We start from the raw sequence: 20,997 nt of genomic DNA on the forward strand, positions 1-20,997 counted from the left end.
AAAGTTTGTATTTGAGCTCAGTTCAGCTATAAATGCAGAATGAGAGCCCTATTCTCCTGGATTTAGAGTAGTTATAATTCCAGCGCACTTACCTCTACAAGCCTGCTGGTGTGTTCACGGAATATTGCAGCATATTCTTTTATTTCCTTTTCCCGGCCATTCTTGGCAGCTTCAATGAGAACCAGAAGTGGGACTGTTGTATCCAAAAAGGAGTCTGACACATGATCTATGATAGCCTTACGGAGCTGAGGAGAAGTAAAACATTCAGTTTTTTTTCCGCCCCAGGAAATGGTTCATATTATTTCATATTTTTACAATCTCAGTAATTATAAAATTCCTTTTATATATTTTTGCACAGTCTTTTAAAATCATAATATTTAAGACTGTGTATGAATGTCACTTACAAAGCTGAAACAAGGTAAATATCCGAGAAAAAAAATTATTGAGCAATAGCTTTCTTGCTCTCAAAAATTACTATTTTTTTCTTAAACTGTACTTAGCCTAGAGGTCAAATTATAAGTGACAGTACTCCATTTTTCCCTCAAAGAAATTGCACTCTTATAATGTTTATGCATGTGTACAAACAACATGGTTCAGCATGTATTTTCATAATTACAAAATTATAAAATGTTTTCTGCCTTGTAGGAAGAACTCATGATAAATTTTGATTAGCTAAATTGTAGACTTCAAGGTAATTAAACCAAGTTAGATCACTGATTATGCCAGTTGATAACAGATTAATAGAGCAAGGAGAATAATAAATGAGTTTTGATGTCCAATTTTCTTTGTTTGCATTAATTGTTCTTGCCCTCACACCTTAAATTATTAAACAAGTATAGCATTCTGCTACAATTAATTCTTTTAAATTAAATTATGTGTAAGCTTATAAATGACAATCAGGCAATTATTCTACTCAGCAGATATTTTCTGAAATTTAAAACTAAGTTGGAAAAATAATGCATTATATTTATATAATATTGAGTTTTTAAGGATCACAATATCTTGAATGTTTCATTAACAATGGCAATGAGTATGAATAGGTCCAAAGTTTTTGGTCAATTCCTTCACTTAATTTAATAACCTATGTAATAAAACAAAGATATGAATAGCTATCAGACAGAATCTGTAATTTGCCTTCTGTGAAAACTACATTTTAGTATATATTTTAAAACCAGGAGATATTTATTCTAGTTTTGGATTACATGAGAATTAATATACTTTCAAAAGGTTGAATGATGTAGCTACATGGAAAAACAAAACAAAACACTGTCTCTCTTCCTTTAGCAATGATAGGATATATCCATAATAGTTATAGATTTGGGGGCAGAAAATACCTTCATCTAAGATAGTGGTGCTTTCTCAGAAGAACTGTGAAATTTTATGGCTATCAACAATTTCACAAAGGCAATAGGAATATCCCCAAGGAAAGATTCTGCTTAGCATGCAGACAAGTAAATCACTAACGGCAACTAATTAACATTTACTGAGCAGTTACTTCCACAGGGTGTAGAGTGCTAAGTGTTTCCAGGAGAGGGAAAGACCTTAAGTGAATGAGCTGTTTGATGTCCACAAACAGTAGACCAGTGGAGTCAGACAACAGATAAGTTAGGAGTTAGCTGGCAACTATAAGGTGCATTAGTTCTACATACGTAAGAGAAAAGTAGAAGAAATCTCTCAGAGGTGGAGTTATTTTCAATGACCTTCTCTTCCTTTTATCCTTTTTTTCTTTCATTAACATATAGAAGGAGGGCCAAGAGAAGATTTGCACTAAAGATACGGGATTGAAAGCCAGCATACATATGGTAGGTAATTCAAACCAAGGAGGTGAACAGAATGATATAGAGGGACATTCACAGTGAGATGTCCGTGAATAAAATCTTAGAAAATATTACCACTTATGAGTAATATGGGCATGTTGGATAGATGAAAGAGTAGGACCTTAAAAAGAGACTGAGATGATGGCCATGCAACACAGATTAAATGATCAACAGTCAAAAGGGATACTTTCAAATAAATTTGTTTCAATGCCCTACAAATGAACTTATCCTACCAAACACAACTGTAATACCTACATTATAGATATGTTGAATCTCTTTTTCTATGTATTTGATTTCATTCAATTCAACAAGTATTTCTGAACACATTTCCCCTGAATTTCTACCAAGAACTAGATATTGTGAGAAATGTCAAGTTGGAAACACAGGATTCCTGATAATCTAATGGAGGAGACAGTGCCATTAAATATTATAATAAAGGAAAATCAAGAGACTGACAGGAATTTCAAGAAGATAAAACGGTTCAGAATTGTATTTTAAAGATAAGTTAAATTAAAAGAACCAAGACTTCTCGATGGGATTTGACCACTAGATTATTAAGTTTTAGGGGAAAGTGGAAACAGGAACCCTATTGCTCTGGTTGGAAGAGTGAATGGGAGTGAAGACGTGGAGATGGAATAAACTCCTGTTTCTAGTAATTTGATTGTCACATAAAGCAATAAGACTTGGTATTAACTACATTGAGACAGGTTTAAAGAGGGATTGTTTCTCATATAAAAGACTTTGATGTGTGTTCTTATCTACAACTAAACTCGGAAAGTCAGACTGAGATTGTCCTCCTATGCTTTAAAAAATTACATTTTGATGTATTACCATATAAAAATTGATAGTAATACAAATAACTGTTGTCTTAGATTGTGCCAATCTATGTAAATACTTGAATAACTACAGCAATCTCCTTCCAGGACGGATATATTTGCTCTGGTCTGCATCTTTCCTCAGTGGTACCACACTGTCTTTCCTTCATTTTAAAGATATTTACTCCCCTGTCCTTTTTTCATTATTGTTTCTTCAAGTTTCCAACTAATTTCCTCTGCTACTCATTCCATCCAGCACCTCATATACAAATATTAAAATATCTATAGAGTTGCAGTTTGATATATAGCTGATTTACTATTAATTAAATAATAAATTCTTTGATTAATTTTTTTAGACTAAACCAAATTTGTTGTTGTTCAGTGACTTAGTCATGTCTGACTCTTTGCCACCACATGGACTGCCGCAGCCCAGGTTTCCCTATCCCTCACCATCTCCCGGAGTTTTCTCAAACTCACATCCACTGAGTCAGTGATGCCATCCAACCATCTTGTCTTCTGTTGTTCCCTTCTCCTTCTGCAATCAATGATTCCCAGCATCAGGGGCTTTTCCAATGAGTCAACTCTGTGCATCAGGTGGCCAGAGTATTGCAGCTTCAGCATCTGTCTTTCTAATGAATATTCAGGGTTGATTTCCTTTAGGACTGACAGGTTTGTTCTCCTTGCAGTCCAAGGGACTCTCAAGAGTCTTCTCCAACACCACAGTTCAAAAGCATCAATTCTTTAATGTTCAGCCTTCTTTATGGTCCAACATCTCACATGACTATATAGTTTTGGAAAAACTATAGCTTTGACTCTACAGACCTTTGTTGGCAAAGTATGTCTCTGCTTCTTAATACACTATCTAGGTTTGTCACAACTTTTCTTCCAAGGAGCAAGAGTTTTAACTTCATGGCTGCAGTCACTATCTGCAGTGATTTTGGACCCCAGGATAATAAAATCTGTCACTGTTTTCATTGTTGCTCCATCTATTTGCCATGAAGTAATGGGACTGGATGCCATGATCTTAGTTTTTTGAATGTTGAGTTTTAAGCCAGCCTTTTCACTCTCCTCTTTCATTTTCATCAAGAGGCTGTTAGTTCCTCTTCGCTTTCTGCCATAAGGGTGGTGTCATCTGCATAACTAAGGTTACTGATATTTCTTTCTGCAATCTTGACTCTAACTTGTGCTTCACCCAGCCCAGCATTTCACATGTACTCTGCATATAAGTTAAATAAGCAGCACGACAATATACAGCCTTGATGTGCTCCTTTTCCAATTTGGAACCTGTCCGTTGTTCCATGTCCGGTTCTGTTACTTCAGAACACATTTTTTGCTTTTTTTCTAAGTCATGTTGCTAACTACATAATATGATAAATGAGAAAAAGGGTACCACATATTATATTCAGTAGAACAAGACAGAACTGGAAAATATGCTTTCAAATAAGTTCTGTGCCAATGTTTTCATGATTCTGTTGGAAAATGGCTAAAATTACCTGATACAAGATATTACCATGCATAATGAGCAAAACGAAACTTCAGTATTTGTATATTCATTCAATGTAACAAATTCATCTTGAGTTATCTATCTAAGGGCAAAGCACCATTTGAGGCAATTTGGGGAATACTAGAATGACTGAGATGGGGTAACTTAGGGAGGAAGTGAGACAGAGATTGATGAGTATCTTACAGGAAGTGCAAACAAATAAAAAACAATTGACTGCCATGGTTAAGGAGGTTTCTATAAGGATGTGACATATATAATTCATTTTAAAAACTGATTATGATGTTAAGAGTTGGAGCTGGCAAACATCATATTCTAGGAATAGAGATTATCACGAGCAAAGAAAATAGATCCTCCCGAATCACAAGCATCTGATGTGACTGGAATATGGTGCTAAAGATTGAAATAGGATTTCCTTAGGCAGAATGGAAATAGTGAAAGGTATTTGAGGTAAAAAGAACAAAATTCAGACTGAAAGATTAAAAGATGACAGAAGGAAATGGCCGGAAAATGGTGATTTGTGTTAGACGTGAGAGATACCCTTAAGGTATAGCACGCAGTCAGCAGGCAGGGGGACATCTTTTTCGAAAGCACCTTCACCCCACGCAAACAACAAACAGCACAATTAATGCAACCGACCCACCCTTTTCTCACCAGATCATCTCTCTTACTAATTTCTGATCATTTACCCTCACATTCATAGCTATGATTACAGACTACATTAGAGGCCTTTGGTGCTTCACATCTCACCACTGGACCAGTCTCTGATTCCAGCTGTTATTCCTGGGGACAGTTCTATGTCCTCCAAAGACATCCCACCTCAAGTGTATTCCATGCTTCATTCTGTTATTCCTTCTCAGGGCCTGCTCCAAGTCTCTAGGAGATTCTCAGGTCAAGCACAAATAGCCTGCAAGTTCTGGAAACTCAACACCACTAGAAGTGACCCTCATCCAATGGGGATGGGAGCTACTGGATAAAATTCTGAGCTTCCATCTACTGATAAGACAATTCTGGGAGACATTCTGTCCCTTCTCAGACGTCCTTAAGCAACTGATGCCTATAGTGACAACCTCAATAATATATTGGTTCCTCCTTTCCTGCCTGTTCTTTTATGCTTGAGGTTCTTTTACACTTGCTGCTAGTAATTACCTCTCAAATACATGACCTGAATAAAGGCCTCAGTCTTTGGATCTGCTTTCAGGAGAATCCAATACAAAGTGGACTCATGCATCTGGTGTTAGTGCTGTTTGCTCACATAGCAAGTAACAGACTCTGATGTCTTACATAACTGCCCATTAATGATCACACTTTGCCACTTTTTGCAAAACACTCAGTTTAATTCTGCCATCTCCTGTATTATGGCTAGCTGTGAAAGAGGACATGAGATAAAACTATAAATGAACATGGGACAAGCTATGGAAGACACTGAAAGCTATGATAAGAAATTTCCTTTATATGTTCTGACATATTTATAGGAAATTTTTTCATTGAAATTGTACAGTCATCAATATCCATGTGTAATAACTAAGTAGGATCTATCTTGTTTATTTCTATACTATTTTCCTACCGAGTGAAACAATTCATTCCTTTCATTTGGGTGAAAAAACTTTAAAGAAGAATCCAACAAGCCAGTGTGAAAATAGGACAATCTTAGAAGCCATAGCACTTAAATATGAAGTTAGTGAGAGGACAATAGGAGTTAGTTTTCAGTAAATATCTGTTTGTGGTCAGAAATGAAACCTGCCAGGCACAAAACTAAATTGAGGGGTTTTCTACCTTTTCTCACTACAGTTTAATAAAAGGCTTTGAGACATCAATTTTTCTATTTCCCACTGATGTAAATGGTATGAGATCTCAAATAAAATACTATATTTCTCTACAATGGAAACCCAAAAGTGGGAGCTATGTCTTAAAACTGTAAGAAAACCCTGCACACACTCACAGCCCTACCAAATAAGGGATGAGAAAAATTGTGAGTAGAAGAGGATTGAAAAGAAAAGAAAATGTTTTAGAAAAGAATCATCCTCAGGAAACCATAAAACTTATATCTGTGTACATGAATGTCATTTTAAGTCAAGTAGCAAAATATGACTTTTAAACTCAATTAACATAGGAACTATGTTATATAATAATAATGCAATAATTAATTCAGAATATACACTCTGTGTCAGCTTAATGAGATGTGTTTCTTATGGATACTTATTATTTGATGAAGAGAATGATAAGGAGGAGGTATAAGAACCTACATATATTTTTATGAGTAGGCCCTGGTATTCCCAACAAAATTCTAAAAGAGATGGGAATACCAGACCACTTGAGCTGTCTCCTGAGAAATCTGTATGCAGGTCAAGAAGCAACAGTAAGAACCGGATATGGAACAACAGACTGGTTCCAAATTGGGAAAGGAGTACATCAAGGCTGTATATTGTCACCCTGCTTATTTAATTTATATGCAGAGTACATCATGAGAAATGCTGGGCTGGATGAAGCACAAACTGGAATCAAGATTTCTGGGAGAAATATTAATAACCTCCAATACACAGATGACACCACCCTTATGGCAGAATGTTGAAGAGGAACTAAAGAGCCTCTTGATGAAAGTGAAAAAGGAAAGTGAAACAGTCTGCTTAAAACTCAACATTCAGAAAACTAAGATCATGGCACCCACTCCCATCACTTCATGGCAAATAGATGTGGAAACAATGGAAACAGTGACAGACTAACTTTTGGGCTCCAAAATCACTGCAGATGGTGACTGCAGCCATGAAATTAAAAGATGCATGTTCCTTTTAAGAAAAGTTATGACCAACCTAGACAGAATATTAAAAAGCAGAGATATTACTTTGCCAACAAAGGTCCGTCTGTCAAAGCTATGGTTTTTTCCAGTAGTCATGTATGGATGTGAGAGTTTGACTATAAAGAAGCTGAGCATTGAAGAACTGATGCTTTTGAACTGTGGTGTTGGAGAAGCCTCTTGAGAGTCCCTTGGACTGCAAGGAGATCCAACCAGTCCATCCTAAAGGAAATCAGTCCTGAATATTCATTGGAAGGACTGATGCTGAAGCTGAAACTCCAATACTTTGGTCACCTGATGCAAAAAACTGACTCATTACAAAAAATCCTGATGCAGGGAAAGATTGAGGGTAGCAGGAGAAGGGGACGACAGAGGATGAGATGGTTGGATGGCATCACCAACTCTATGGACATGAGTTTGAGTAGGCTCTGGGAGTTGGTAATGGACAGGGAAGCCTGGCGTGCTGCAGTCCATGGGGTCGCAAACAGAACAACTGAGTGACTGAGCTGAACTGAACTCCCAACAAGGAGAAGAGATGACTATAGCAGTTCAAAAATTCAGCAACTATAGAATCAATCAAACTGTTTTGTTTGTTTTCACTAGAACCCTATTTTATTCGACATATCTTGTCTTTATTTTTGCATTAATGAAACAGTTATTTCTCAATATATTAATACATGAAAAAATAATCCACCTTTGGTGAAATCCAGTATCTGTTTCACTCTGCACAATTCAGTAGAAGTGGAGTAGATTTGATTTAGTTTTTTTAATGAAGTAAAGAAGGTTTAAAAAAAACTTCCTTATATAGAATTTCAATATGTATGCAGAGCTCAAATAAAGGAGAAAAGAAATTAAAAGAAGAAAATTGAAATGTAAAAACGTGTAAAATACATACTAAGGAAGAAAAAATATTATAATAGTAAATCAGTGTATTATGTACTAAAAGTTCTGACAATCAAAAGGCCATTAACCCTGGCCCCTGAAACAGTGGTCACAAATTTGGTCTGGGATTAGATGGACGTGGGCTGAAACCTCGGCTCTACCTTTTGCTGGGTAAACTGACTCACCTGAGGGATTGAGATAGTAATACTATGGCATTGTTTATTTTTTTAGGGATAAAATCCAATAATGTAAGTACTAGAGTGGTTAGAGAGCTATGGAAAGCATTTGCTAAATGAGAGATGCTGTTATAACTATCATTTTAAGGATTCAAAATCCATTGTGAAGAAAAAGCCACTAAATAAGAGAAACACAAACAGAATATTGTTATTGCTTTAAAACAACTATCAATGCTATAAGCACTCCAGGAAGAAAAAAAGAGGAATTCTAGCTGATAAAAATGGCAAGGGTTTCATGGCAGAAATAGCATTTATATTAGTTTTAAACATTCTCAATCAATTAGCAGTTGTGTAGGGGATAAGCAGAGCAAGTCAGGCACCCAGTTAAACAATCCGCATTTACAAAGATGTGTATGTGTCTGTAGGTAGAGATGGAAGTGCTGGGAAGTTTGGTGATGAGTAAGTACACCATCCAGAGAAAAGGTTAATGTGCTGGTATGGTGAGGAGGAAAAACTAAGGAAGAAAGCAAAAGGAGAAGGAACATTAAGAATTATGAGAATTAAGTTGGGGCCACATTACAGAGAAGCTAAAACACAATGCCTATGACTTTTTCCTTTGTTCTCTAGTACAATAACCAATGAAGTCACAGAGCAAGAAAAGACAAATTATTTATTTGAAACAAAAGAACAATAAGTCACATGTAAGACATTTATCTATGTTACCCCAAAATGTATAATCTGCTTCTTCCCAGCTATGTCTAAGCAATCTATCTCATTCACTGCAGATGACATTGATTCTCTGAGCTAAAATGTTTCTGTATCGTCAATGGACAGGTTATGGGTAAACAAATGAATTCAGATGAATCAGCAGAGAGATGGGCTTTATTTTTTTTTAACTAAAAACAAACAAACAAACAAAAACCCACAGATCTAGAACAAGAATATTAAATATTCTGAAGAAAAACATTGTAAGGGTAGGGGCTTTCTCCCTCCTGTGTGAAAAGTATATAGAAGATGCTTAAAACCAACTGCTTAACAAATTTTGCAAGAAGAAGAGGTGGAGATGACTCATGTTGCTTAGCTTTTATTATTGCCACAAGCATAAACATCACGATGGAAAATGAAGTTCTTTGGGAGGCAAGCAAGGATACTGAGAAAAAAATCATACAACTGCCTCAACTCACATTGAAGACCATGAATGTCTCCAAAGACAGCTCCTAACAATTCCATCTTCCTATATACACACTCCACTTTTCCCATAAGAGGATGTTTTTGCTTGTCCCTGACGACCTAGAACACAATTTGTAGTATTCTGATCAATAGAATGTGGAGGAAACAATATCCTGGTGACTTTCGAGCTCAGGCATTAAGAGGGCCTGCAACTTCCATCTTTCTTCTCTTGGATCCTTGAACCAATATGTAAGAAATCCAGACTTCCCTGCTAGAGAGAGAAGCCACATGAATGGGGACTTAGGAGATTAGACACCACATGGAGAGAGGGAAAAAGAAGAAGCACTGATGTCTCAAATACTGAGCCCTGAATCCAGAAATCATTTTAACTACCAGTACATGGCAGACTGCAAGTGAAAATGCTATAGAAATGGACCCCCTGACATTCCCACCCAGCCAACCCATGGAATCATGAAACAATAACGTGGCTGCTATTATTTGTGGTGCTTTGTTAAACAGCAATATTAACCAAAATAATAATAATAATAAGATGTGGACCTGTGAAACCACAGGAAATGTCCATAACTCTGAGACATAGCAGTTCTCTATTAGCCTACTATTACATCCTCTTACTATGAAGTATGAATAACCCCCACGCTCTTTCCCTATCTCACTGATGATGTGGGGTTGAAATCAAAGTATGATTTTGAGACACAATATAAGATTTCTGGTTAAATTTGAATTTCAGATAAACACAGCTTTTTAAAAATATATATACAATTATGTTCCCATGCAATATTTGTTTGCTGTTAATCTGAAATTCAAATTTAACTGGGCATCCTGTACTTTGATTTGCTAAATCTGGTAATCCTACACACAAAGGATTGCTTTATCTTAACTTTTTTTTTTTTTTTAAGAGAAATAATGATTCCAAAAGCTTTGGAGGTATAAATGTACATCAATTCTTTGTGCATAACATTGTTGAAGGCAGTCCAGAGATACCGGAATGAAAGACACAGTTGTTAATAGCTCATAGTAACAACTTTTTCAAGTTCTGGGAAGAGCAGATGGGGTAGAATCATGAAGGTAGAGAATGAAAATTACACAACTAACCAGGAGGAGAGTCGTGGAGGGTGAGAATTCCTGAGTTGGGTGTAGGTTATGGCTGTGTATTGGTTCAGTGCTCCTTCCTCAGGAAGGTTGCCTCACCATAATAGCCTGCTTTCTCATCTGCATCTTAAGACAGGTTGTGCTAAGTTCCTTTCAGCTCTTAAACATTCCATGATTTTAAGTGCTGATAGTAGAAAAAGGATTTGCATTCAGGTCAAAAAGTTGAAAAACTGGAATTTCCCCAGCCTTCAAAATTGTGCTTTTACACAGCAAATATTACCTGGTTGAGGTAATATTAACAAATATTAACAAATCCCTATTTGTTCTATTTCCAAATTGTTCAGGCCATTTTACTAAATCTTGCCCACTAAACCACAATAATATATTGTATTAAAAGCTTATGGGTGAAAAGTTTTTACCCTTCTTTTATAAGTTAATGGTGACCAAGATAAAGCTGTATGTGCAAAAGAACTCCAGTTATTAACTAGTGGAAAGGAACAGAAAGCAAAAGTCTTTAAAAATAGCTAAGTCTTCATATTTCTGGAGGAAAAAAATATAACTTGTGGCATACTGTTATACTTAATAAATCCTTTCTAATCCTATGTTCCTGATAACCTAAGGTTAAAAGGAGCCTTAAACAGGAACTAATTTCTGAAGCATCCTGAAGACTTAGAAGGGGAAATTGGCAGGGTCTCCAAAGGACTAGCTGTTTCCTCTAAGCATTTGGATAATAAACTCAGTTTTTAATCTAATATAATCAATTTACCAACAGTCTCTAAAAATTTACTATGTACCAGGCACTTGGAGGCATTTCATTTCAACCTCATAGCCCTATCATGTATTATTAATTTCATTTTCTGGGTCTGGAGAGGCTTAGAAAGGTGAAATCTGTTCCTGAGATCTCATAACTGATGACAGCAGGGCCAGTATTTGAATGTAACCCTGCCTGATATTGTCACTTTTTCTACTTTATATTTGCCACAAAAATGGGTGAGTTATGTAAATGTGGAAAGTATATATTCACTGTTCTTGCTCTGTGTTCTAAATTAATTTAAAAAAAAAAAAAAAAAAGGTTCCTTCTACTTGGTGTTTGTCTCCATATCTTTCTCTTCACTCACCTGTCTGCGAAGGTCTCTTGTCTTCTTACACATGTTTTCTATTGCCATATTGAGGGTATTACTCCTTTCCTTTTTTCCAGTCTGCAAGGGAGAAAAAAAAAAGGCATAAGCAATGGTATTGAATTACTCTTTATCACTTAGCAATCTGCTTTCTAAATTTCCTGAAAATAACAGCTTGAACATTCAAGAATAGGTCTCAAAACTGCTATGATACTGCTATGATTCATGAGTACTTCACTTAAGAGTAAGTTTGAATGGTGATTAAAGTTCACATTATTTTCTTCTTTAAGCTTCTGTAATATTTTTGATATAGGCTTGGGCTGCATTCAGTGTGGCAGTAGGCAGAGCATTATCTCCAAGAAACCATGATCTTCATTCTTAACAAGTCGGCTCTTTAACTGCAAAGCATGCAATTAGCTTAAAAGCATTAGATGCCCAATTTGTCAACTTCTGTGGGAGTTTCTGAAGTCATTTTCGTGGTGTATTGTGTAAGTTATGCAGAGCCATATTGGAGTTTTGCTAAACACTAAATAAAATATGCAGTGCAAATTCATACAATTTGCAAAAGTTGACCACAAATTTAGCTGACAATATTCCAAGAACAAAGTGTTTCAAGTGAAAACTGGACGCTGTTTTTGGCTCTTTGGGATAATTTGTGCAACACCTTCTTCTCCTTTAAGCGGAACAGTTCTATTATATCCTTAACCTAAATCTTTAGGCTATTAAGCACATAGAGAGTCACCTTGGTTGGTATTTTCTACATATTACTTTTGTGGGAGACAACTGAATTGAATCTAATCATACTTTTCTAGTGATATCTTATATAAAAGAGATTGAAAAAATCATTATGTGATTCACCTCTAGGAATATTGCTACTATTTAAAATTACAAACTGAAAGAGCTCTTGACAGGAGACCTTGAAAAGCTGGAAAGCAAGTTTAAGCAGCTGATAACTGAAGGAGTTTACATCATGGATGGTACTAAAGGGCATTGAGAGGAAGCACAGAACATTAGGCAACGTGCCATACACTGCTCCCAGTGACTGAACTCATATATGAATCCATATTTCCAAGTGGAAAGACTCCTTTATAAGAAGTTCAAGACCATCTATACTCTACCCATATCTGTGTTTTTAGTCCAATCTTCTGCCACATCGTTTTAAGTCCTATTTTTTACAGAAACAATATTTCTATACATTTCTCTCTCTTCTCCCAAGTTCTTACATATATCTTTGATTGCAGCAAGTGTCTCCCCAAATCATTTTCTATTAAAATCCTACCTGTTTCATAATGGTTTCCACTCAGAGTTACCCCCCAACACCTGTGCTCAAAAGTAAGCCCTCACCTCTCCTTGTTCTGATAAAATGTTCTGATAGCATTTTAAAAACTTCCCAAAATGCTCATTTTGTTTCTGTATAGGTCAATAACCTTTACAATAATGTTAGAATCTTGATGTTGGCAAGTGTATCTTTTTTTTTTAATTCCTAAAAGTAACTTGTATAGAATTTATTAAATAGTATTGGCTAATTTATAAATAAACAACTTGATTCAAAACACAACATAGTTTTTTTAAGAACCTACTATAAGAGATTTTAGCATCTGCTCATCAAGGCACAACTAAAATCCTCTGTTAACCAAGGTTTCTGGTACCCATGTAAACCTCAAGTAGATTTGGTTTTGCTTAGCAGTAACATTATTGATATTTATGATTCAAAAGCACCATCATTTAAGCCCCTTCAGTACACAGAAAGTTATGGGGCATCCACAGACCAGTCTACTAAATTCCAGTAACAATGCTCAAGCACTATGATAGCCAACAATTGACCCCACACATCTCCAGATACTTCATGGGGGAAACACAGAGGATGGGTTACTAAGTCCTTTACCACATTTTATTTTTGAGAGTGAGTATGCAGTGTGTGCATGATGGAGACTGTCTCCAATGAATGAAGTGGGGAAAGGAAGAAGGGAGAAGTAGGAGAGATAAATAAAATTCTAAATGTCAGAGCAATAAGGCCACGGTGGCAATTACTTGGATTGCCACCAGTACAGTAAGCTATAAGACAGTTTCAATTTTACCTAAAGAATCTATCCCTTATCCTCTAGTTTAATGCAATGCTAGCTCTTGATTATCTCTTTCCATGTCACAAAAGCAGAGACTCTCAATCAGAGGAAGGAATAGGACAGACCAAGAGACACCTCCCACCCCCAACACACACAGGCATCTGGAATAACACGAAAGATTTCTGTGGTGTTGGTCATAAAAGCTCACTAGTTTCTGTGATATGATTCATCAGAACAACTAAAAGATGTCAGATTTCTCAGAGTTAACAGCAACGACATAGAAAACTTTCATAAAGGATGACAGTGGGTGACAGCATAAGGAGATTAAATAAGGACTATAAAGATGATTTCCCAATTTCTCCTCAGAGTTTCACCTTAGTTTAAAAGGTTTAATTGGGTCAAAGACATTTTGTTCTCCAGATAATAAAAAACAGTCACTACAATTTCAAGAAATATAAAGCTTTCCTTTCTCTCATCCCTGTGTTTCCATCCCCCTCCTCCACATTTCTTCTCTTTCACCCCCAGCTTTTTATTGGGTCCTTGCTCTGTTTATACAGATTTATTTGGCTCAGTCAAGCTATTTTATGCCTCTTTAATCCTTTTGCATGGCATAAAAATAAATAAAGCAAGAAGAAATAGCCCCATCCTACTTAAAAGCCCTCATTCCTCCTGTTTTCAAAGCCTCAACAAATCATCAAGCAATGAGCTGGGACTGAAGGTGAATTGTGTGTGCTGAGGTAAGGGACCGAAAGGGCAGGATATTAAAACATAATCACAGCTAACAGTCAAGAGCCTGCCTATATTCCCAATGCTCAGAAGAGAAGATGCCCCTCAAAGGAAGCTTTAAGGGAACATTTAGGGTCAGCACAGTCCTACTAATGGAAAAATGTACCACTTACAGTAAAAGGCAAGGAGAAAAACTCAGAAAACACAGCACAGATCAGCACTGTAGAGGGAAAGCAATCATGTTCTTCATTAGTAAATGCACTGCCAGGAAAGACTACCTCAAAAAGAACAGTTTTGAGTACAGACTTCATTCAATGAAACTCCATTATTTTATTACTGAATATAATAGTTTTATTATGAATATTATAACTTTGTGAATGCTATAATATGAATATTCATAATATTATGAATATTTTGACTGAGCAAAATGAATCTGGATAAACAGAACAAGGACCCAATATAAAGTTGGGGTGCAAGAGAAGAAAGGTAGGGGAGGGGAATGGAAACACAGGAAAGAGAAAAGGGAAACCTGTCCCAATATGATCTAGGCTTATAAATCTTAACTATGAGTCTTCCCGTGAATTCTGCTTAAGCATTGCTCCCATACAACTACCGCAGTCAATTACACTCTCTCATATAGTTTCCTAAAGCTACCTACATATTTGGAAAACATTGCTACGTAAATAAACTCTCCTTGAATTATCTGAGTTTGAGTATTTCATCTGTATCCTGTTTGGGACTCTGGCTAGGGAGACCTTTTAACACTGGATTGTTCAATATGATAGCTAACAGTCATATGTGGCTATTCAAATTAAATAGTATTAAAAATTCGATTCCTCTATTTAAAATGAACAATAGCCACATGTGTTTAGTGGCTTCTGTACTGTACAGCACCGATACCTATCTTTTATCTCAGAAAACTGTATTCAACAGCAGTGTTCCAAAATATACTTTTGTTTTTTCAAGTGTATAATGAGTTCCTACTTTTTCACAATCACCTTTTATTTGAGAATAAAATAATGAGCAAGAAATAAACAAGCAAACAAACCCAACTCTCAAGGTGTATAGCAAAGAAACTAGAGATCTAATTCTGTCCTCTTCTTTGTTCCAAAAATCTTCCCTCTACTCCCATTTCTCATGGAATTAAGAACAAACTTTTGATCACAGTGTTCAAAGTCCCACAGGATCTACTCCCATATTTACTCATCGAACATCAATAAGATACATTAATGAATCTTTTATTTTCTAGACAATACACAATCACAGCTTGGGAACTAAGAGCAGGTGAGTTACAGATAGAACTTTATTTCAAATATACCAGTCTGGCTGGAATTTGAAGAATGTACTGATATTTGAGGAGATTAAGAATAGAGACACACCAAATAATTAGATAATTGCTGCAACAGTCCACAGAAGAGAAGAAAAGGGTGAAAATTAAAGCAGCGGCTGTCATGAAACTGAGCACAACCCTGTGGGTACTGGGCATGGAAGCCTTCTATGTCCTCCATTTCTCATTTGTAGGAAACAGACTTACACTTCCATGAGTTCCAAACAGCAGATTCAAACAGATGCTAATCAAGGAAGGGAGGAGATACATAGACAAGGGAGGAGCAGACAAGAAACAGTCAGTTCAGTTCAATCACTCAGCATAGTCCGACTCTTTTGACCCCATGGATTGTAGAATGCCAGGCTTCCCTGTCCATCACCATCTCCCAGACCTTGCTCAAACTCATGTTCATCGAGTCGGTGATGCAATCCAACCATCTCATCCTCTGTCGTCCCACCTTCAATCTTCCCAGCAGCAGGGTCTTTTCCAATGAGTTGGTTCTTCTCATCAGGTGGCCGAAGTATTAGAGTTTCAGCTTCAGCATCAGTCCTTCCAATGAATATTCAGGGTTGATTTCCTTTAGGATGGACTCGTTGGATCTCCTTGCAGTCCAAGGGACTCTCAAGAGTCTTCTCCAACACCACAGTTCAAAAGCATCAATAATTCAGTGATCAGCTTTCTTTATAGTCCAATTCTCACATTCATACACGACTACTGGAAAAACCATAGCTTTGACTAGATGGCCCTTTGTCATCAAAATAATGTCTCTGCTTTTTAATATGCTATCTAGGTTTGTCATAGCTTTTCTTCCAAGGAGCAAGAGTCTTTTAATTTCATGGCTACAGTCACCATCTGCAGTGATTTTGGAGCCCAAGAAAATAAAGGCTGTCACTGTTTCCATTGTTTCCCCATCTATTTGCCAGGAAGTAATGGACCAGATGCCATGATCTTAGTTTTGTGAATGTTGAGTTTTTAGCCAGCTTTTTCACTTTCCTCTTTCACTTTCATCAAGGGGCTGTTTAGTTCCTCTTCACTTTCTGCCATAAGGGTGGTGTCATCTGCATATCTGAAGTTATTGATATTTCTCCCAGAAATCTTGATTTCAGCTTGTGCTTTCATCCAGGCTTGCATTTCACATGATGTACTCTGTATATAAGTTAAATACGCAGGGTGACAATATACAGCCTTGACGTACTCTTTTCCAATTTGGAAACAGTCTGCTTTTCCATGTTTGGTTCTAACTGTTGCTTCTTGACCTGCATACAGATTTCTCAGGAGGCAGGTCAGGTGGTCTGGTATTCCCATTTCTTGAAGAATATTCCAGTTTGTTGTCATCTACAGTCAGAAGCTTTGGCATAATCAATGAAGCAGAAGTAGATGCTTTTCTTAAGTTCTGTTGCTTTTTATATGATCCAACATATATTGGCAATTTTATCTATGGCTCCTCTGCCTTTTCTAAATCCAGCTTGAACACCTGGAAGTTCACAGTTCAGGTACTGTTGAAGCCTGGCTTGAAGAATTTTGAGCATTACTTGTTAGCCTGTGAGACGAATGCAATTGTGCAGTAGTTTGAACATTCTTTGGCATTGCCTTTCTTTGAGATTGAAATGAAGCTGACCTTTTCCAGCCCTTGGCCACTGCTGAGTTTTCCAAATGTGCTGGCATACTGAGTGCAGCACTTTCATAGCATCATCTTTTAGGATTTGAAATAGTTCAACTGGAATTCCATCACTTCCACTAGCTTTGTTCATAGTGATGCTTCCTAAGGCCCACTTGACTCCACATTCCAGGATGTCTGGCTCTAGGTGAGTGATCACACCATCATTCATGATTATCTAGGTCATGAAGATCTTTTTTCTAAAGTTCTTCTGTGTATTCTTGCCACCTCTTCTTAATATCTTCTGCTTCTGTTAGGTCCATACCATTTCTGTCCTTTATTGTGCCCATCTTTGCATGAAATGTTCCCTTTGTATCTCTAATTTTCTTGAAGAGATCTCTCATCTTTCCCACAAGAAACAATAGTGCAGTCCTGGGGCAGGGTCCTGGTTCCTCCTCAAGGGATAAACATAATAGTATCTTTCAGGTCTGCAGAACTAAAACCCCCACCAAAGGAAAGATGTTCCAAGAGAATGTCACAGTTTGATAAGCTTGAGAAACTCATCAGGAGACCGCCTGACGCCACGTTAGAGTGCAGGCCCTGCCCACACACTGACCCTCATCAGCAACTCTACCCTTGAACCATTGCTATAAAAGAAAGAAAAGAAAGAAAGTGAAGTTGTTCAGTTGTGTCCGACTCTTTGAGACCCTGTGGACTGTAACCTACCAGGCTCCTCCATCCATGGGATTCTCCAGGCAAGAATACTGGAGTGGGTTGCCATTTTAACACTTCACCAAATCCTTCAAGGTTGGGACACAATTTTGAGAGGCATGATCCTCTTGTGTTCCCCTCTGCCTGGCAAAGCAATACAGATATTCTTTTCTATGTTACTCAAAACTCTGCTTCCAAGATTCAGTTCAGCACCAGTGCTCAAAGGCTGAGTTTTCAGTGCCAGTCAGGAAGAAGAAAATAGCCTTGCGGACTCTGAATGAGTAACTTGGGCAGGATGATGCAGGCAGATGCTGGAGAGTAAAGAAAAGGAAACAGTATTTCTCACTAGACTGTACAGTCCTTGAGGGAGAGAAACTCTGTACATGTAATTGTCCCTCATATTACCTAGCACAGTGGTTGCACATAGTAAGATCTCAGAGGTTAGTTTTTGAATAAATAGAGGAAAGATGGACTGATCCTTGGCAAATCCCATAATATTTCTAGACCATAATTTCCACACCCATCAAATGAAGATTTGCCCCAAATTGTTCCCATATTCCAACTTTAAAATTCCATAAAAGGGCCATGTTATCTTTAAAAATTAAAGAATATGCTACTGTTTTGTACAATTTCTTGCATAGACAGTTGTTTAAAATGTGTTGGAAAATGTTTGCACAGTATAAATCTGTAGTGGTACAAATAAAAGAAGACATTTGAAATAGGAAGACCATGATGCTGACCTCACAAATACTAGGAAGTCTCAAATATTAAGGGATGAGGTTAAATGCAAATGAAAAGTTATCTAACTCATAGTCAAAAGAAAATTTTATTTGTGCAGACAGAAAACCTATACAGAGTTTAAAAACCAAGAAAAATTTGTTGTTATTATTTTGTTATATTTTCTATTTGCTTTTAAATGTATGCCATTTTATTCAACCTTTTAAAATGACACATTTCCCTTTAAATGGGAAATCTTTATTTCATGGTAAAGATGAATTTTGATGCCTTTAAATTAGTTCCTCTCTACAGAAATAGCCTTACAATATTTTATGCTTAACACATAGCAGAGGCACAGATTCTAGTTCACATTTTGGGGGCATGAAAGACATACAAATAAATAAACATAAAACCTGAATTATCTTCTAGATTGCCAGTGTACTGAATGGCATGGCAGAAAAACATCCTAAAATGGTATCCTAAAAAATCCTTCTGAAGCAAGGTTTGTGCTATGAAAATGACATTAGAACAAACAAAAAATTAACTCTCAGACTTGAAATGAGGTTTTTAAAAATAACTTTATAAGAACAGAATGACTTAGCTATCAAGGGAAACAGTCTGAAGATTGTAAGTGTCTTGAACTTTCATAGTGTTTGGGAAAGTAGGATGCCACCCCAGGTAGCTGCCTGCTGGGGTGGAACAGGGAGGCAGTGAGGGGGAACCAACTATGTCAAATATCTGCCACAGCTAAGGATTTTACACGCATCTTCTCAGATGCCGTTCACAGTCATTCTTCACACATTTGCACATGAAGATACTGACACTCAGTAAGTTTAAATACTTACACCACCAGGAGGAAACATAGTGCATGTTAGGATCAAATTGACCTGAGTCTAACCTCAGACTTTCTCTACCACATTTGAATGAGCAGTAACTTAAACCCAAATTAATATTTTATATAAATTTATACCTTAAAAATAATTAGAGGAGTAGTGTAGAAGTTTATAGAGTCGGTTATAATTGTTTGAATCTGTGCTCCATCTCTTGATGGCTTTGTGTCCTTGGACAAATTAATCTCTCAAAGTTTTAGTTTTCTTACCAATTAAAGATAATATAGAATATTTTTTCATAGATAAATTAAGATAATATAGCAATTATATCATAGGGTTATCGTAAGGAATAAAGAGATGAAGGTTGTACAAGTTATGGCAAGTAGTAAGGGCTCAAGGCATGTTAGCAGTTATTACTGTATTTATCAAGAGTGTCATCATTGTTAAAACACTTGCATTTCCCTATGCTTTCCAAACACTTGGAATACCCTCGTCAGTTCTCATTCAACAGGAAAATTCTTAATTCATAACTCAAACTCAGTCCAAGCACCTCAATCATCTCTTCTGATTGTCCTCAATCAAAACCATGCAATTAAAAAAAAGACATAAAAATCAAAACCCCTCTCATCTGTATTTCTATTAGGATCTGTGAAACTCTTTGTCATCTTTTATTTACGCTCTAACTCAACTTTTAAACTGCCAAGTCTGAAATTTTAGTACCAACTTCAGTGTTAGGCACTCAGTTAATGTCTGTGTGTGAAACAGATGGAAAAACAGTTAACCACACTTTTATTAATAGTAAATAATTAAATATAAAATAAATAGTAAATAATTAAATTATTGATAAAAATTATTATTCTTAAAAAACTAATAATCATCCTGTTAGCTGTCAAATATTTTATTCAGTGTTTTTATTCAAAGACCATTATCATTATTCCTTACAAGAAGGTACAACATAAATTTGGTATGGGGATGAAACTAATACAAGGATCAGAAAATGAGAGTTTTGATATAAGCAGTCTGGGTGACCTTAACTAAGTTGAATCACCTCTCTTGTCCTTATTCTTTGAATCTGTGAAAGGAGGCCATTGCACTAAATGACCTCTAGAGTCCCTCCCAGCTCTTGGAACAGGTGGTGCTGGAGTTTCTGTTGAAATTTACTCAAGTAAATCAAGCAATAAGAATGGGACACCGTAGCCTGATGCGTGTGTTCTCAGACCAGAGATGCCTATGTCAGATCCCATGAATTCAACAGATATGCCCCAAGCATGAAAGAAATATTTGTGCATTTGCACGACAATAGCATGCAAATTATTTACTGGTGATGTTTCTCACCTCCATTGAACCTCAGAGACAGATATAAACTGTGGCCTTCTCCTTTAATGATGCTGCCATGGAAAATCAGTCACACGCATGTGCCAGTGCGGATGCAAAGATCCAATCCAGTGACCAACAGGTAACTTTGAAAGTGACTGGAAGAGTCAAGAGTAACCTGACATTTTTATTTTCTAAAATCACTCAGCCTTTCACTCACCATTCTCCCTTCAAGCATTTTATGATAATTTGTCTCAGTCCCTGCCTCCCATTTTTCCTCTTTTGCTGCTAGAGTTTCTTGTCATCCACTCAAGCCCAGCAAACTCTTG

General features: G+C 36.6%; 1 protein-coding gene across 5 annotated transcripts in view; it reads right to left on the reverse strand.

Moving 5' to 3' along the window:
• Positions 1-20,997, reverse strand: part of CTNNA3 (catenin alpha 3) — a 1,922,060-nt gene that overhangs the window by 908,878 nt on the left and 992,185 nt on the right. For all 5 annotated transcript variants that reach the window (XM_061405110.1, XM_061405112.1, XM_061405111.1 and 2 more), the window contains 2 exons: positions 11,384-11,464; positions 93-245 (listed from right to left, as the gene is read on the reverse strand). In XM_061405110.1, the coding sequence (XP_061261094.1) occupies positions 93-245; positions 11,384-11,464 (234 nt within the window). The remainder of the gene's footprint in view (positions 1-92; positions 246-11,383; positions 11,465-20,997) is intronic.

This window comes from Bos javanicus, chromosome 28, assembly GCF_032452875.1.
Source record: "Bos javanicus breed banteng chromosome 28, ARS-OSU_banteng_1.0, whole genome shotgun sequence".
Taxonomy (NCBI): domain Eukaryota; kingdom Metazoa; phylum Chordata; class Mammalia; order Artiodactyla; family Bovidae; genus Bos; species Bos javanicus.